General features: G+C 51.3%; 1 protein-coding gene across 2 annotated transcripts in view; it reads right to left on the reverse strand.

Moving 5' to 3' along the window:
- Positions 1-4891: 4891 nt before the first annotated feature.
- NOD2 (nucleotide binding oligomerization domain containing 2) overlaps positions 4892-19433 on the reverse strand; it is a 34140-nt gene continuing 19598 nt past the window's right edge. Inside the window, exons 5-12 of one of the 2 annotated variants that reach the window (XM_044256177.1) lie at positions 19267-19350; positions 18972-19055; positions 16447-16530; positions 14395-14478; positions 13585-13668; positions 11603-11686; positions 7691-7774; positions 4892-6020 (exon numbers count right to left, since the gene is read on the reverse strand). In XM_044256177.1, coding sequence (XP_044112112.1) covers positions 5948-6020; positions 7691-7774; positions 11603-11686; positions 13585-13668; positions 14395-14478; positions 16447-16530; positions 18972-19055; positions 19267-19350 — 661 coding nt within the window. In that variant the 3' untranslated portion in view covers positions 4892-5947. Of the gene's footprint in view, positions 6021-6614; positions 6670-7690; positions 7775-11602; positions 11687-13584; positions 13669-14394; positions 14479-16446; positions 16531-18971; positions 19056-19266; positions 19351-19433 lie in introns of those variants that run through there. The other variant, XM_044256178.1, reaches the window with a different exon arrangement.

The following is a 19433-nucleotide window of genomic DNA, read 5'->3' on the forward strand; positions in this document are numbered from 1 at the left end:
AATCATCTTTCCCCTAATCCTGCTTAACTAAAAATACATGCTCCTCTGTTGGAGCTATTTGCTGTTATCAATGATAAATGATCTCTGTGTGATTTGAAAAACATACCCACAGAGAAAAGGGGTCTAAGGCTCTTCATTGAGACTTCTGTGCTATCTCTGGGATCCCATTTGGGACAGTAAACACATTAAAAATGATCTCATGTGGCAAGAAAACTTCCTCCCTTAGGTAGGAGACACTGATGGTGTTGGGAGAAAGGCGATTTGTTTTTATAATCTTTTTTTTTAAGATTTTATTTATTTCTTTGACAGAGAGAGATCACAAGCAGGCAGAGAGGCAGGCAGAGAGAGAGAGGAAGGGAAGCAGGCTCCCTGCTGAGCAGAGAGCCCCATGACGAGATCAATCCCAGGACCCTGGGATCATGACCTGAGCAGAAAGCAGAAGCTTTAACCCACCGAGCCACCCCGGCACCCCTTGTTTTTATAATCTTGCCCAACTTCTATGTTCTGCTTCCTTTAAGCAGGTTGATTCTCCATTAGGTTTATAAATATTTGAGCATCAGTTATGCACTAGGCACTATTCTAGCCCCAGAGGACTCTGCGGCAAGCACAACTCTTGTTCTTCTCATGGAGCTGACATTCTAGGGGAAGGAAGAAACACACGTATGTCAATTGGCCTGTGCTGGGCGGACACTAGTAAGCTGGGCTGGGGAGCAGAGAGTGGTTGGGGACTACTGTTGGAGGAAGACAGCTCAGGGAAGGGGTCTCTTGATGAGTTGACATTTGAACAAAGACCTGCAGTAAATGAGGAAGCCAGCCAGGCCACTGTCTAGGGAAGAGTGTTCCTAGAAGAGGAAATAGGCAGGTGCAAAAGTATGGACGCACTCTGCATCTTCAAGGAGCAGCAAAGAAGTCGTGTGCTGGAGCGCAGGGAACGGGTGTCTGAGTGGCAAAGGGGAAGTCCATGAAAACCCCAGGGGCGGGCCAGGGGACCTTAACTTTCACCTTGAGCTAGATTGGGAAGTTCTGGTGAATTTCAACCAGAGCAGTGGCTCATCTGACTTACCTGTGAACAGGCTCATGTGTGGGCTTCAGGCCAGCCAGTTAAGACACTAATGTAGTAATCCAGGCAAGGCAAGCGTGCACCCCTTAGGAGGCCCTTCTTTCCTGGGGGTGGAGGGGAGATGGTGAGAAGGACGGGTATGTGGAACTGAAGATGTCAAGAAGGATGGTGTTCCAAGTAAAAACGGGAGAGGAGAGATTTTCACGGTGATTGATAACAGAGGGGTGGTGATGCCTAGAGGATTGAATTTGTGGATTATTCCAGAAGTGATGATACGTGGGATTAAATCTGGAGCCACCAAAAAAAAAAAAAAAAGGAATCTTGGAGAATCCAGTGATCTGGGATTGCCAATCTGCACAGCTGAAGGCTCTCCCTTTGTAATTCTCCAAGGGCCATCCTGGGCAGGTCATTCATGACCTTGCCGCTCACCTGGGGAAACCTGCCACCCAGGGCCTGGGACTCTGTGCTCCCTGGTGTGCCGGCACTACCAGGGTGTGCCATCGCTGTGTGCTTCGCCCGCTGGGCTGCGCCCATCTCCTGAGTGGGGATGGAGGCGTGAAGATGTGTTGGTGCAATAATGAAATGATGCTGTATGTAGTCTCAACTCAGCCTGCTCGGAATGTGATTCCACCTCCCACACTTTCTGCGGGGTATATTCGTTCCAGTATCTGGTTTTGGCACTATGTGGGGGGGGCGGGGGGCGGGGGGGTAACACTCAGATTGACATTTTTTTTTCTTCTAGGATGATGGTGAATATAATTGAAACTCTGAAGCTCTTTTTAAAAAAATTCTCCTACTCTGGTACCTTTTTTTTTCCCCCTGCACAGAAGAATTATGTATTTTCAGCCACAAATCTGGAATGTATCTGTTCCTGTTCTGCAAAGGGATTTCTGGAAGTCGAACTAACTTGTTCGCAAGTTACCTGCCTGGGCCCAGAATGCTTTTGGTGGGTCTGCTGGACTTTGGGAATTTAAGAATCTTCCACTCTGAGCTCTGACAGCAAGGACATAGCCAGGTCCCAGTGGCACCCTTTGCTGGCCCTCTTGAACTCTTCTCCATAATCTCTCCCTGGGTTATAACATCCGGGCCCAATGAGCCCATCCCCCTTTAGAGGCTGAGGACACCCACGCTATTAAACCTGGCAATGACCTCCCCCATGGGCTTCAGACTCGGGGCATAACTTGGTGTCTCCATTTGATGTCGCTCAGGTATCCCAAACTTGACTATCCAAAACAAAGTCCCTCCCACTTCCAAGCTTGCTTCCCATCTGTCTTCCCAGCTGACCTCCAAGATGGTGTGCCCCAGTGACTCAAGTCAAAAATCAAGGGGACTTGAATCTCCCCTCCCCCTCCTAGGATGTTTCTGGAATCTGTCCTCTTCTCTCCACCTTTGTTGACACCACATTAAAACAACTGCCTCTCTCACCTGCAATAGCTTCTAGGTGGTTCTGTCTACTTTTTCTGCTCATCCCTCCCCTATGCCTTCCAGTCCCTTCTCCAACCAGGAGCAAAAGAGGTCTTCTTTGAATGTCATTGGGTCACATTTGACCCTGCTTAGAACTCTGCAATGGCTGGTCACTATTCTAAGATCAAGCCCAAGCCGTTGACCATGGTCAACTAGGCACTTCATGAACTGATTCTACCTACCTCTCGGAGCCCATGTAGTGACACCCTTCATTTGCCTTAAATGTATTTGTCTCCTGTGACTGCTGTGACAAATTACCCCAAACTTGGTGGCTTAAAATGACACCAATTACTTCTCTTACAGTCCTGGAGGCCAGAATCAAAGTGACAGCAGGGCTATGTTCCTTCCACAGGTTCTAGGGGAAATGCCATATCCTTGACTTTTCCAGCTTCCAGAGCTGCACTCCTTGCCCCCATGGGGCCCCATCTCCCACCTTCAAAGCCAGCAGTCTAGCAACTTCCCTCAGTGATCACACCACCTTCTTCTGTGTCAAATTGCCCTCTGCCTCTCTCCTATAAAAACACTTGTGGTTACAAATACAGCCTATCTAGATAATCTAGGAAAATCTCCCCATCCCAAGAACCTCATCTTTTTTTTAAAGATTCTATTTATTTATTCATGAGAGAGAGAGGCAGAGGCAGGGGAAGAAGCAGGGAGCCCAATGTGCAACTTGATCCCTGGACCCCAGGATCATGACCTGAGCCAAAGGCAGAAGCTTAACCAACTGAGTCACTCAGCGCCCCAGCCAAGATCCTCATCTTAATCACATGTTTATTTTTTATTTTTTGAGAGAGAGAGAGAGAGAGCTTAATGGGGGATAGGCAGAGGGAGAGGGAGAGAATCTCAAGCAGACTCTCCACTGAGCAGGGAACCTGATGTGGGGCTCAATCTCCCAACCCTGAGATCATCACCTGAGCCAAAATCAAGAGTTGGACGCTTAACCAACAGAGCTGCCCAAGCGCCCCTAAACCATATCTTTAAAGTACCTGTTGCCACATAAGGCAACATTCTCAGGCTCAAGGAAGGAGTTAAATATTTGGGGCCGTCATTCAGGCTACTACATGTACTGGGCTCTTCTCCATGACAGGTCTTCCTGAAGCTTGTCCTTGGTGAACAAGCCCCCTGACTCCTGGCAAGGCCAGCCCCTCCTCATTCTTAGGGTCCCAACCCTTACGTGTCTCTGCTCAATCCCCAATCTGAAGATTCCCCTCTATCGATAGAACCTTCATTTCCTTTTTTCTTTTTCTTTTTTTCTTTTTTTTTTTTTGAGAGAGAGAGAGAGAGTGCACCCACGTGAGTAGAGGGGACAGGCAAAGGGAGAAGCAGGTGCTCCACTGAGGGGGAAGCCTCACATGGGGCTCAATCCCAGGACCCTGGGATCATGACCCAAGCCAAAGGTAGACACTTCACCAACTGAGTCACCCCAACGCCTCTGTTTATTTCCTTCCTAGCCGTTATCACAGTGGACCTTATTTTCTGTATCTTCCAGTTCACTAGTTTTCTGCCCACCTCTCCCCTCCTCACCAACCTACATGCCTTGAGGACCGGGATCGTGTCTCTGTTGTTCTTCCACCGATGCTCCTACCATATCTGGCCCATAAATCATTGCTGAAGGAATTTCAGGAAAATGAAATTTACAATCCAAGATGCTGCTACACACACGGACTGCTGTGTTGACTCCTCAGGGAAAGCTGGCTTAGTTGATCCCCATCTCCCTCCCAATCTTCTGTATCAGAACAGTGGACTGGACAGAAACGAACACCACGAGCAGAGAGCCCACAGGCAAACCTGTATGCGGAAGCCCACGGACATGCCGCCGCATTTTGCAAGCCAGGCCCCCAAAACCTGGCCAGGGAGCGGATCTCACTTGGGTGAGGAGCCCCTTGAGCTCATTAAAAGCAGCTGAGAATTATTTCAGCGAGACCTTCCCAGGAGGCTGCTTGCTGAGAAGAGCTGTTCCAGAACCTTCTCCATCCTTCTCCTGCTAAAGACTCCTGGAGCCCACATTGGCCTTGCCACCCCACAGGGCACCATGAGACTTCCGCTCGGCCTCAGACTTCACGCAGGGTTAGGCCTTTCTAAGCCGAAGCTCAGAGCGTTTTGTTTGCAGGCCTAGTTCTAAGAATTGCCTTTGCCCTAAACAATAAATGTTCTGGTCCAAACATTATTCTTCCCTCTCCAAGTAAAAAACTGTTGCTTTAATATCTGACAACATTCAGGAATTTTTTTTTTAAATATTTGGTCACAATGAAGACAGCTTGGGTGGGAGGAGGGCTCTCCACTGTTTTCTTCACTGTGACTATTTACAGTGTAAAATCCGTGGTTGTATTTTTTATAAAAAAACAAACCGGGGAGAATAAAACAAAGTGGTTTGTAAATATTAACCAGTGTTCACAAATAATAATGTTTAAGTAGTAACACTTGCACAGCACCTGACAGTTTACAGAGGCTTCAACATACATCATTTGGGGGAAAAAAAAAATCTGGGAAAACATCTGTCTTATAAGGAAAAGTCTTTGATCTTGCCCCTATAAACTTCTGATCCATAACTTTCTATCACGTAACACCGAACCACCTCTTCTGAATCTATTTTGGAAGTCTGCTGTCAGAGTCCCTCTCCCAGGCACCAGGCAGAGCCCTGGGGGAATTGCTCCAAATCCTGGCCAGGACTGATTCTACAACACTGCATTTGGGTGGAGAGCGGCTTCCAAAAGCTTAACTGAAGACTAATTGATTTCCCTGGAAATAAAAGTGTGTGTGTGATATCAGCTGTAGTGTAGTCTTATTTTCCTTGAAAATCCAGAATGTCTGGGGGAACTAAGTGGCTGTCATGTGTCCCCTTTCAATAATGTCTTAAGTATCGGGAAGGACAGCAGGTAAATTATAGCCCTTCCCACCCTGCATTTGTGGCTCTAAATATCAAAGCTGAAAACACCCAGTATTCTGAATCCTTCCCATGTGCAGGGGGTATCCAGAATGGGGGGAGGGACCAGATGTGGGGAACAGCCTGGAGAGATGACCACCCAGGAGTTGAAACCTGGCAGAAAGTTGCATCCTGAGTCCCCCTCCTCATTGTGAGTCAGGCGGGAAGGGGCCTCTCCTGCAGATCCAGGTCTCGAACCCACAATGATACGATAACATCCATGGGCCCTGCTGTCCTGTATCAGATCAGCAGGAGGCAGGGAGGAGCTACCCTTCAGTGACACGAAACTCTGTGGACTGAATCTTGGGCAGAACCAGATGCAAAATCGGCTGCAGAAAAGTATGCTGTGAAGGACCCTGTTGCTCCTTCCTCTGCTGGAACAGAGATGACCCGTTGCACCAGCCCTGACCTGGGCAGGACACGGCTCTGTATCCAGCTTCAGGGGTTCAAACCCGCAGCCTGTTTGCAAACACGCTGAGAACAACATTGGCCCCCAGGCTTCAGAGCAAGAGTCTGGTGTCTCTCTGGCTGAGCCTCTCCACTTCCTCGGCAGAGAACGTGTTGCCTCGGAGCCTAAAGGGGACAAAGCAAAGAGAGGTTCGGATGAGTGCTGAGCCTGGATGGTGCTTTTAATGGGAGGCTGCTACTTTCTAAACCTGGGCCTCGATGGCCTGGCCTTTGGGTCCCGCTGCAGCCCTGCCCTGCTGGGGTTAGCCTCGGTCCACCCAGGGCAGCTCACAAAATCATTGTATGTGATGAAGCAAGACTTTGTGACTCTGCAGAGAAAATCCGCACTGGACCCGGCAGGCCCCGACTCCCCAAGGCCGGCGATTCTTTTTAAGGCAACAGCAGAATCTACCAAGAATGCAATGAGCAAACCCTTGTGCCCTCCCAAGTCCTGTCAACAGGTGGCAAATAACATCAGAACCCTTAAAATATCAACCCGATGCTGGCTGCTTCTCCCTGGACGCAGAATGTGACATTTCCTATGACCATGTGATGGTTTAAAACAAACACAGAAACAAAAACCCACGCTCTGCCCAGGACCCGAGAACCTCACGGTCTACAAGGCTTATGCAATCAGACGGAAAGGAAAAAATCTCTTCCCGACAAGTTTTTATTTTTAACTTCATCATCCAATATGTACTGTCGCTGTTGCCTTGTTTTTGATTTTTGAGGGAGGGACCGGTCCATCAGCATATGTAAAGCAGGGGTTACAAGTCTGCAGGGACAAGACAGGCCACAAAGAGCAGTCAAAGGAGCCGGGTGCAGGACACCAGACTTTCTTTTTTTTTTTTTTTAAAAGATTTTATTTATTTATTTGACAGACAGAGATCACAAGTAGGCAGAGAGAGAGGAAGGGAAGCAGGCTCCCCACTGAGCAGAGAGCCGGATGTGGGGCTCAATCCCAGGACCCTGGGATCATGACCTGGGCGGAAGGCAGAGGCTTTAACCCACTGAGCCACCCAGGTGCCCCAGGACACCAGACTTTCTGGGTATGCGATCGTTATGAGCTGCTCTGCCCAGCTCAGTAGGGTTAGCCCTACTCTACTCTGCTTACTTGCTGGCATTTCCCATGGGGACCCAGAGTTGGAAGCCTTGGGAAGAAAACTCAGCAATATGATTTCCATGGGGGAATCTCCTAGTTTTGAAAGGTTGGCTTGTAGCTCAGTGCCTGAAACACGTACAGAGGGACATTCACTCGTTACACACCAAACTGGGGGAAACCTTTCTACTTACTCTGGGAGTGAAATACATCCGTGGAAGGAAGGAGCATACATCTCTGAAGGTGAGACTCAGTGTTTTTTTCAAACACATGAAGGAACGTAGCTTTTAATTATTAAGATCTGGAAACACTGGGCAGCAGCACCTTCCTCCCCCCATCTACCCCTACCCCCCAATGTCACCTCCACCCAGAGACCAGAGCCCTGACCTGAGAAGGCAGGTGCAATGCCCCCAAGTTCATGTGTCCATGTCCATCTTCCACCACACCTCTTCCTACACTCTCACTGGGAACAGAAACCTTCCTGAATATTCAGGGTTTAAAAATGAACCACATGGTCCACACTGGGATATGGGAAAACATCTTCCCTGGACAGAAATTAGATCCACTGCAAGCAGAATGGCATGGAATGTCAGAGCCCAGGGGGAAAATGCTCAGGTTTCCTCTTTCTCCTGGCCCCATTTTACAGATTGGAAAAGGGAGGCTCAAAGAGGTAAAGGGCATGGCCCAGGGGCCTTACCAGACTTCTAGGATGGTGTCATTCTTTTCCAGGGCCCGCAGGAGGGCTTCTGCCCCAAAGTAGGTGATGGAGTTGTCAGACAGCCTGGAGAAGAAGACGGAAGGGTGAGCTTCAAGGATGCTTGGTTCTCCTCTTGGGCCTGTCCGATTAAAGGCATCTTTGGGAGGGGGCCAGCCTACAGTACAGAAGCCCACCTGCCCCCTTGACATGTCCCTCTTCTGTCTGAGATTCCCAAAGAACTCATCCACAAAGGCTCAAGGCCCCCAAGGAAATGCACCCCTCTCTCCCCCATTCCCCGAATTTGTGTATCTAGTCAAGTAGCTACTCCCTCTGGAAGGCAATCTGGCATGAGGGGTTAAGTATGTGTGTTTTACTCCCTGGGTTCCAATCCAGCTTATACTTCTCCTTTTTGGATTTCCGGCAAATTAATGCCAACTTCCTTTAGGTCTTCCTCTGCAAGACCTAAAAGAGCACCTACCTTGTGGAGTTTAAGAGTTAAAACAGAGGAATGGGGGCGCCTGGGTGGCTCAGTGGGTTAAAGCCTCTGCCTTTGGCTCAGGTCATGATCCCAGGGTCCTGGGATCGAGCCCCACATCGGGCTCTCTGCTCAGCATGAAGCCTGCTTCCCCCTCTGTCTCTGCCTGCCTCTCTGTCTACTTGTGATCTCTGTCTGTCAAATAAATAAATAAAATCTTAAAAAAAAAAAAAAAAGGAATGGCCAAATGCATTTGGCCTCGTACTCAACAAATGGGAAATAATCAATAGATGGCAATATTTCCGTTTGGGGAGTAGATGGGGGACACAGGGACATGGATTTGAGCAAATACAAGGTTGGCAGTTGGGAGGGGAGAAGGCACCCTGTTAGGGACAATGGGGGAAGAGCCACTACCCTTTGCCGTTCTTTTAGCTCACAGCTTGGCCTTCGAGACATCTCCAGGAAGTGTAGGCCTCCTCCAGGATTTCAGGATGATCCAGGAAGTGGCCCCAAAGCCAACACTGATAATAACGAAGGGCCAGTATCTGCTGAACTCTTAGAACACACCAGCCCAATACCTCCGTCAGCTCAGTAACGCTCACGACCCTAAGAGCAGGGTCCCATTATTACCCTCCTTTACACTCAGTGCCACTGAAACACAAATCCGAAGAGAAACAGTGGGTAGTGTTGGAGCCGGCGTCCAAACCCAACCCACCAGGTACGGGAGCCCTTACACTGAACCAACGTTTGGTAGTCACTTTGCCTGGAAAAAGAAGGAAGCAGGCTTTTTTTTTTTTTCTTCTTTTTCTTTTTTCTTTCTTCCTTTTTTTTCCCCCCTAAGATACATAAGAAGCTTACTTTTTTTTTTTTTTTTTTTTTTAAGAATTTACTTATTTAGGGGCCCCTGGGTGGCTCAGTTGGTTAAGCAACTGCCTTCGACTCAGGTCATGATCCCAGAGTCCTGGGATCAAGCCCCACATCAAGTGGAAAACCTACGTCTCCTTGTCCATCTGCCTGCCACTCCTCCTGTTTGTGCTCTCTCTCGCTGTCAAATAAATAAATAAAATCTTAAAAAAAAAAAAAGATTTTACTTATTTATTTGAGGGAGAATATAAGCAGAGGGAAGGGGCAGAGGGACCAGCAGACTCCTCTCTGAGCAGGGAGCCTGATGGGGGGCTCGATCCAAGGACCCCAAGATCATGATCTGAGGCAAACTCAGATGTTTAACTGACTGAGCCACTCAGGTGCCCCAGGAAGCTCGCTTTAATGGGGAAACCATGAGGGATGATGGAATTCAGGGGTGCTTCATTCTACCAGGCAGCGGGGAACAAAGCCGGCTGCTATCCCTGGCAGCCCTTGGGGTCGCCTGGGCTAAGTCTGTGTCGGTGACGGAGGACAAACATGCCAGGTCCACACCTGGTTGGTACTAAAGTAACCAAGGTACTACTGCCAGACCCCCTCCCCCATGTGCAAAGCCTGGCGTCCCCCCCTTAGACCATCCAGGCATCCCCCAGTCCTCCCAGCTCCGTTTCACCCAAGTGACGAGTGGAAGTGTTTTCCCCCAAACATTTGGCAACTTCCTCGCCCCTGCAAAGCAACACAAACAAGTATTGCCAGAGTGGCTGGCGGGCTGGCAGCAAAGCAGACACTCTCCCAGAGGCAGCTGTCTGCCCGCCTCGGAAGCCGAGCGTGTTCCATGGGCCACATTTGCCAGGGCAGATGCCACCCTTCCTGTCACACAAGGAACTGTCTGAGGCTGTCCCTCTCCAGTAAGACCATTGGTGCCCCAGCAGGCACGGCTCCATCCTCGAGAAGCCCATGCACCAGCTGGTGATGACCCCTAGCTGGGCTCCTCCTCCCATCCTTTGTCCCTTTCCTGGGGGCGGGGGGCGGGGGGAAGCCCCGCCGAGCCCACCGCTAGGGGTGGCCACCGCTTCTGGCCAATGCAGCCGCCCTCCACCTGGTGGGTCCTGGACCCTCTGCAGGACCTTCAACCAGAGCCTTCCCACCTTCACCAGCCTTCTCTACCACCACCAGCCTGATCCAAGTTTACTTCATCTGCCGCCTGGAAGACAGCGGGAGCTCCTGCCTTGTCTCCCCACTTCCATCTTACCCCTCTCCCATCTGTTCTACACAAAGCAGCAAGTATGATCTCGTTGTGATGTAAATCAGATCATGTCACTGCCCAGATTAAAATCCTCCCAAGGCTTCTCAATGCCCCTAGAATAAAGCCCCAGATCCTTCCCATGTCTCTGAGGCCTATGTACCCCACCCACCCTGCCCCTTCCTCCCTCCACGCTCCCCTCTAACCTTGTAGGTCATGCCTCCCCTTCCCAAAACCACAAAGCTTTGTTCTGCCGCAGGGCCTTTGCACTTGCTGTTTGGGCCACCTGGGGTACACATTCCTGAGACCTCAGCATTACAAGAACAATGTTTCTGGTTATTCAGGTTTCAACTCCAATGCCACCTTCCCAGAGAGGCCTTGCCCCAGGCAGCTGCAACCCTGCGCCTCCAGATACTCCCAGACACGTCTTTCCCTTGAATTCTCTTTAGAGCCCTTATACATCCTCTTGTGTATCTGCTTACTTGTTCATTATCTGCCTCTCCCACTAGAACCGAAGAGCTAAGGGGGCTGAAGCCTGCTCTGTTCTTTCCACCACTCTATCCTCGGGGCCTCCAACAGTGCCTGGCACAGTTAGTGTTCCGGAAATGTTTCTTGCATCAGTACATAAATGGATGAATGTAGGCATAGATGCACAACAAAGAAATAAATGAACGCACCCATGAATAAAGGCAAGCGTGCCTGCCTGCACAACACAAGAGAAACCACTGGCAATGATGGAAGAAGAATCTGCCTGAGCTAGAGATGACCCCCGCCCCCACAAAGGGGACAGGTAAGTCCTGTAAACCCCATGGTGGATGCCATCGGCAACCCATCCATATGCCCTCACCTTTCCCCTCTAACTCCAGGGCCTGCTTTCTGGGAAAACCTCCACTCTCTGACGGAGGACTTTCTACAGACCCCCAGCGTGTACTCGGCCATGTGCAGGGCAAACCAGAAACCCTAGAAAATTCATATTCCCATAAGCACACGGACGTAGGACAGGCAGTTGGTGGATAAATATCCCGGCTGCCTCGTTCCTCGGTTGGGGAGGGGTTTCTGGAGCTCCCAAGCAGGTCTGAGCCCCCGCTGCCCTCGGTGATAAGCAGGGTCATAACTGCCTGATGACACACTTGTTCCTGGGTCCGTGTCCTCCCCCATGTCAGGTCACTGACCTCTCAGCATCATAAGCTGGGACCACCTCCCCAGTAAACAACTCTGTGTCTGGGGGATCCCTGAGTTAGCTGGGTGGGAAGCTGCCCAGATTACTCACCCACCCCCAGCCCCCTACCAGGTCAATCATTGTCATTCCAGCTCTTGCTCACAGGGTCCTTACTTCAGAACTTTCAAACTGGAATTCCTCTCAAGTCCTTCGGCAAGAGAACACACACCTTCATCCTGGAGACGGTTCTCCTCCAGGCTGGCAAGAGCAAGAGAGAAAACCCGGTTGATACGGTAACGTTTATTAGGGAAGAGGATGTCATGTCAATAAGGATTAACCTGCTTCCCCCCCAGTTAGAAAAGCCGACTTCTGAAAAAATCTACATTTACAGAAAAAGTGAGAACAGGGAGAGTTGGGGGGGTGAAGGTTTTCATTCTGGGGGTGCCTCTGGGAGAGAATTCACCCCAGGCTTCCTCATGTCCCAGTGACCTAACAGCCATTTTCCATTTCTTATTCATGGAAGCCTTATTCTATTTGGGCAGCCCTGTGCTTGATTCAAAAGCAAACAAACAAACAAAAAAAGCTGCATTTCCCACTCTCCACGATGGCCCTGTTGGCCAGTGATGTCCACATGGGCTTCTGGAAGTCATCTTTCCAAGACAGAAACCTCGGTTGCCTGTGCCTCCTGCCCTTCCTGGATATACAGACTGAATCTGGGGACACAGAAATAGTGCTGCAGGTATCAGAAGCCGTCTGGTGACCATGAGGCACTCAACCTTGAAGCCACAGGCTGAGGATGTGAAGGGACAGACAGACAGCGTCTTCAGGCCCCTGCTGGCCTGCTGGAGCCATTACACCAGCTCCACGTCCCCTGCCTCCAGACTGGTCCAACGTGAAGATGATAAATCCTTTACTGGTTTGAGCCCCTGGACATGGAGTTTTTCCTGCCCAGCAGTCCAGCCATGTCATCATAACTGATACACCCAAGGGTGAGACCTGCCTCTAATGAGAATTTCCAAAGGGTACAGTCAATCAGGATATAACCAATGGGACGTCAGCAGAGCTATGGAGCCCTGCTGACAGCCAAGGCCACTAAAATATCCATTTTGTGACAATGATCAGAGGTTTCAATGCCCTTCCACTTCCTGGAGAAAGCAGCATTTGATCTCCCTGATATAATCAGGGACTGCCTAGAACACGTCCTAGGAAGACCAGACTAGCAGCATCTAAAGGACGGGAAACCTAGAATCAGTTTCAGGTCAGCAAGGTAAGTACAATTTACAGTTCACCTTTTAACTTGCTCCAAACCCCGCTCCACCTTCCAAGGTGACCCTCACTCTACTTTCCAGTGTTCTTAGATACTCGCCTTAGAAAAACAGGGCGCCTGGGTGGCTCAGTGGGTTAAAGCCTCTGCCTTCAGCCCAGGTCATAATCCCAGCATCCTGGGATCAAGTCCCCCATAGGGCTCTCTGCTCAGCAGACAGCCTGCTTCCCCCTCTCTCTGCCTGCCTCTCCGCCTACTTGTAATCTCTGTCTATCAAATAAAGTTTTAAAAATAATTAATTAATTTAAAAATTTTTTTAAAAAATTTTTAAAGAAATAAAACAGGGGCACCTGGGTGGCTCAGTCGGTTAAGCGACTGCCTTCAGCTCAGGTCATGATTCAGGGGTCCTAGAATGGAGCCCCACACCAGGCTCCCCAGTTGGCGGGAAGCTTGCTTCTCCCTCTCCCTCTCCTTGTGTATCCTCTCTCTCCATCAAATAAATAAAAATGAAAAAAAGAAATAAAAACATTTTGCATACAATAATATATGCTTTACCATTCAAAGCAGTCATCCCCTCATGTTACTGTGTCCCCAGATCCATTTGGTAAGAAACCTGGGATGCAGGGATTGTTCGCTGACTTGCAGGAGATCACAGCAGGCCTGGAAGCTCAGCCGGCTGGATTCCAGAGTCTCTGCTCCCCATCATCATGCCACATGGAGGAAGGTCACAAACCCATATGCTTCATGCCACCCGGGACAGAGAGAAAGACAAGCCCAAAAGCCCAACTGCTCGATTATCCAGCCCTGTTTTTTCCGTTTCCATGGAGGAGACCCAGGAATGAAGAAAGGCTGTTAACTGCCTCCCCAAAGCAGGCGATCCCCCCCAACTCACCAGAGTTCTTCCAGCGTCACGTTCTTTTCCAACATTAACGCCAAGGCTTGAGCCCCCATGCTGCCAATGTTGTTGCCCACTAGGCTGAAGGAAATCAAGGATTGAAAACATGTCAGGGCAGGGAGGGACCGCAGAGATAAGCTTAGCCAAGAAGGGCAAAATGCACAACATGTATGGCCCTACTCCCTAGTCCGTTTCACCTCGGACGTGACTGATTGATTACCATGCTCTCCTTCGTGAAGCCCAGGAAGCAGCTTTAGACTCCTTCCCAACAGGATGTCCTGGGTAGCCACTAATAATGGACGGGAGTTGGTCCTTGAGATAAAATACATCTGAGGCAGCCCCAAATCTTCAACTTATAGATAAGGAATCAAGACCCATTTGGGAATTTTTTTAAAATTTTTTAGTGAGAGACATAGAGAGAAGGAGAGAGAGCATGGGGAGGGGGAGAGGGAGAGGGAAAGAGAGAGATTCTTAAGCAGGCTCCATGCTCAGTGGAGAGCTGGACATGAGCCTCGATCTCCCAACCCTGAGATCACGACCTGAGCCAAAATCGAGGGCCAAATGCTTAACTGACTGAGCCACCTAGTTGCCCTTGAGAATCAAGACCCTTGAGAGGAGAAAGGATACTCCAAAGTCACCCAGAAAGACTCAACTGTCCTAATTCCAAATCCAAGGGCCTTTTTTTCTTAGGGCGGGGGGAGGGGGTAAAAATAAAGTTGAAGCAAAGGAAGGATTTTCAAATCTGGCCCAGGTTCCTCCTCCCTCCTCATGCTGGCTCCCCACAGCCATGCAGATCCCGAAGCTTACCTGAGCCACCTCAAGCTCTGGTGATCCCCCAAGGCTTCAGCCAAGGCCTGGGCCCCCTCGTCACCCACCTTGTTGCCCCACAACCTAAAAAGGGCAACAGATTCTGTCAGTCAGTCTGTGAGTAACTGCTATGTATGTGTTCTAGACCCGCATGAGGAGTGCCCTTCCCCTCTACGTCCCCGGCTGGGGGCGCTAGGACCACTCAATTCCAGAAGGGTCTCAGTGGGGCTCCTAGGTCCCAGCACAGTGGACCCACCTCCACATTTTTGAAAGGAGGGCCAAACTACATTTAGACGTTTTTCAGCCAGATTTACAAACCGTCAGATTAATACAACTGTAGCACATGCCCTCAGGGACAGGGAACTCCCTCTCAGTGACAACTTAAAGGGTTGTGACATTTTTCCTGAGCTTTAGGTCAAAGCAGCTTCCCAGTGACTGCTACTCCCAGGCCCTGAACTACCCTCCGGGACCACCCAAAACAAGTCTCACTCTTTTCCCACACACCAGCTCTCTCTCTCTGCTCCTCCCTAGCGTTCCCCATTCCTAAATGGTGCCAAACTCCTTCACTTCCACGGTCGTCCCCCCTCAGACCCCCTGGGTTGGGATGGATGTGTCCCTTTTCAAAAGGTGGCGCCCAGCTCAGACCTTGCGACCTGGCTGTTTTACATACGGAAAGTGAGCCCAGACCTGGCTGGGCACACGGGAGCAAAGCTGGCCAAACTAAGAGGTTCATTGCAATTTCATTCATCGGGTAGATATTTCCTGAGCCCTGGCTATGGACCAACACGGCTCTGTGCCCCAGGGAGATTGCAGCAAAAAAAAAAAAAAACCCTGGAACAACCTCGGTGTGTCTCAACAGGGGCCCCAGTTAAATAGATTATAGCCATCCAGCCGGGGGAATACTAAGCAGCTTGTCTTTCAAAAATGAGGTCATTAGGGTATGAAAGATTATCGTTAAGCAAGAAGAAAAAAAACCAATATTGAGAACAGTTCGCATCAGACGGCAGCATCTGGAGGTTTGAGCACAGTGCCCAGTCCAGACAGGTGCCTTAAGAAACACCTGTTGAAAGAGAATGCACCCCTCCCTCCAATCCACTAGTGGTGACCCCAAGCCCAGAGAGCTTCGTAGGGCTGGGGCTGCCTTTGTGCTGGACTCCATGGAGCTCAGCATGCAGCTTGGAAAGGAGCTGATCTCTCGAGCTTGTGGGCAGCTCGCCTGCCTATGAAATGGGTTGGGCCTTAAGGGTTTCGTCTCTCTTCTTAAAGGCTTGGGTCCTCAAACTCCCATTTCTTATCCAACAGACCCTAGGTCATGCCAGGGGAGGCGGGACCGGAGGGGGGTGCTGCGCGGATGCCATCCTGGGGGGAGGTGGTCACTCTGCCTGGCAACCAAAGGAAACCACCTCCCCGCCGACCACCGCCACCCCAGCAACACTCTCTTGGGGACCCGTGTTCTGTGGGACAGCCCTCCCAGCCCGCATCTGACTCGTCTGCCCTCCCTGGAAGGCCTGACCCAGCCCCATGGCAACGCCTGCTCTGAAGGACCTGGCGAAGCCCCCCTCCCACGCTGGGGCCAGTCTCCAGCCCCGTCCACCTCCATCTCTTTCCCTGCTTCCCGTCTCTGGCTGCATAGCCTCTGTGGAGCTTTTTTATAAACGACCGATTCTTAAGCCCCACACCTCGGCATTTCATTTAATCAGTCTAGGGAGGGGCCCAGGCAATGGCATTCTTCGGAGGCTCCCAAGTGGTTCTGGTGGACACATGAAGATGAGAACCACGGCCCTGGCCCCAGCGAGGCCCAGAGGGCTTCCTGCGGCCACCGGCTCATAGGCACTGCTCACCACCACCACCAACCCCCACCACCGCCACCACCTGACATCCTGAACTTCCTGTTTATTGAGTGAAAGACAAACACCAAAGCAGCCAAGGGCCACCCACTCTCTCCCACCGCCTCTGGGGCCTTCTGGCTGAAATGTGTCACCTACCTCTAAGTCCCCCAACCCCCCCACCCCCACCCCAACGCAGGTCCCTCTGACCCAGAATCCGACCTACCCCAAGAACTGCAAGGAGGCATTGGCTCTGAGCCCCTCGGCCAGCACCTGGGCTCCTGTGGCAGTGATGTGGTTATTCCCCAGCCTGGAAGGAAAGGCAAGGAGGCTAAGAGAGCGTGGGACAGGGGGATGTGAGTGCCCAGAAAGCCAGGGACTGGTGGGGAAAGTGTGTCCCAGACACAGAATATGGAGAAAAGCTTTGAGGACCTCCCTATAGGATGCAGGATCCTGTCCGCTGGCTCCTGCCTGCCCAACAGGGAGTGTCTGTGCTTTCCTATTCCCGTTTGGGGGAACTTACTAATGGTTCCTGCTACTTCAGTTCCCAGCTGCAAAGGGAAAGAAATGGGGGAAACCCGTTTTGCAAAGCAGTGTGACAGGTACAGTCAGGAGGCACAATAGGCAGGTGTCCTCAGAGGTGGTTTCCCCAGGGGAGGGAGGGTGACTCACTGTCACACCTTTTCCTCCCATGTCAGCCACAGGCTGGGGCTAGACTCTGTGTTCCCTCAGCTTTCCTGGGTTCACTGCAGCTGGTGGGAGAATTCACCTCTTCTGGAAAGAGGGTAGGCCCAGGCCGCTTGGAGAGGTAAGGGGAACCTACTGAGCAGGGGCTGGAGGGGGGAGGCTTCAGCCACATCTAGATGACTCTGAGAGTTTCAGCAAGGGCCCCAGAACTCTTGCTCACAAGCCCAGGCTTCCTGGAATTAATAAGACACTTTCCTCTTTCAAGAGAACTTTCAGACCTATGAAGCCACTGTAGCTCACAGTGCCGTAGGGAAGGCAGCATCACCCCCTTAGAGAAGGAGTGTGGTAGCCTCTCACACCTCTGACCACAGGCCCTGTAACTAAGGGCCCTACTGCTGGGCTGGGAAACCCAAGGTCGCCTCTGTACCAAGGCCCGCTTCCCACGGGTGGCTCCCAGCCAGTGACCGGGAGACCTGAGACCCATTGGGCAAACTCGGCGGGAGGATTGGCCGCCGCCATCTTTCCTCTCTGAACTGCACGGAAAGCCATGACACTTCCTCCCAGCCCTCTTTCCCTCCCTCTCCCCCTCACTCAGGGCCAGACCTGCCCTGTGGTCCGCTGACTCTCCCAGCCTCCCCCAGCACCCTCCCCTGCTGTTCCTCATTGGCATTTTCCCAGACAAATTTCTGGCACATCTAATCCCTCCTCAGAGACCTGAACTACTGATGGACATACATACGGAGAACGTTCGCGATGATACTCCATCTTTTAGCCACTTAGCTCACTACTTGAAGTATTGACGCTATTCTGTCAGCTTTCTACATATGTTAACTCATTTCATCATCGTAACAACCTATGAGGAGGCTGTCATTTTTTATCCACATTTTACAGAAGGGGAAACAGAGTCACAGAGACACTGGGCAGACCCAAGGTCATGCACCAAACGAGGATTCGAATCCCAGGGACCCTGGACCCAGACCTCGGCTGGTCTCATTCCGGAGCCCCATGCTCTCCACTCTCCTGTTATTCTAGCCCAGAACCCAGGCCTCACGTTTGCATGTAACACCTTTCCGCTACCCCACAGCCCTCCCTGGCCTCTGGGCACAGCAGGTCTCTGGATTCTAAGTCTCCGGGAGCAGGTGGCAGAAGAGAGTCCTTTATACAGAAAGGCCCCTCTGGGGTTGGCCTCTGTAGCCCGGCCTGAGCATGAACTCCACAGTTAGCAATTTTAAAATGGCAGCTCCCAATCCCCACACCCAGCCCAGGCCGTAGAAAGAACGGATGAAAGGAATTCATGGCTTTGCCTTCCTTCACGGCCGCATAAATCCAGGAGACAAGGCATTCCCAGAGAAAGAGAGAGAGAGCAAAGCCAGGCCAAGCCAGCGGCCAGCAGGAGAGGAGATTTCATGGTCTCGGGAGAGAGACTCCAGTTCAGCCGGGAGGACCAAGAGCAGCAGAAATGCAGGCGTCAGGGACTGGAGTACAAAGCCGGCACCCACCAAGCGCTGACAGGACCTTCTGAGAGCTTTTCTTTTCTTTTTCTTTTTTTTTTTTTTTAATATTTTATTTATTTATTTGAGAGAGAGACAGTGAGAGAGAGCATGAGCGAGGAGAAGGTCAGAGAGAAGCAGACTCCCCAGGGAGCTGGGAGCCCGATGTGGGACTCGATCCCAGGAATCCAGGATCATGACCTGAGCCGAAGGCAGTCGTCCAACCAACTGAGCCACCCAGGCGTCCCTTCCGAGAGCTTTTCAATGACTGGCTGCCACCGCCGTGATGACAGAGGACTTGCACATGCCTCTGCCCACAGCTCTGTAACCCCAGAGAGCTCATAACACTCTTGGACACAGGGAAGGAACCCTCTTCAGCCCCGGGGGCCAGTCTGGAATTTGCTGGGGAGGTCAGAGCATTGGCAAAACTCTGCTCCGAGGGCACACTGGCTCTGTCTGTAGCCGGGAGATCGCCAGCCCAGCAGAGGCCGAGCCGGGGCCAAGACCAGACCAAGCGGGCTCAGCCGGGCAGAAGAAAGGCAGTTTCCAGGGACTAGCAAAGGCCCGGGCTCACCTTAATGCCAGGAAGTTCCGCTTGCACGAGAGGAGCCTGGCCATGGAGGGTGCACAGCCATCGGTCAGTTTGTTGTTAAAGAGTCTGGAAGGTTCCGAAAAAGAGGAGCCGTGGTGACAAAGCACAGTGGTCAGTGACCACCCAAGCCGAGGGTGGCCGCGTCCCTCCGCACAGGAGCCGCCCGCACCCTCTGACCAGGCGGACACCCCCGGCCACAGCTCATAGCTCAAAGCCACTAGAGCGTGGCTGCGGGCACAAGGCCCCGACCGATGTCCCCAGCCCAAGCCCGACTTACGCTAACTTCTGCAGCTGCTCACAGTGCAGGGCTCGCTCCACGAGCTTGCAGACGCCTCGGTCTGAGATGTTGTTATCCCGCAAGCTGAAAAAAAGACAAAATAAATAAATCTGAAAAGGGAGCGGATGAGAGAAAAATCAAAGAAGCAAGAACCCCCCCCACAAAGA

Source organism: Neovison vison, chromosome 7 (genome assembly GCF_020171115.1).
Source record: "Neovison vison isolate M4711 chromosome 7, ASM_NN_V1, whole genome shotgun sequence".
NCBI classification, from domain to species: Eukaryota; Metazoa; Chordata; class Mammalia; order Carnivora; family Mustelidae; genus Neogale; species Neogale vison.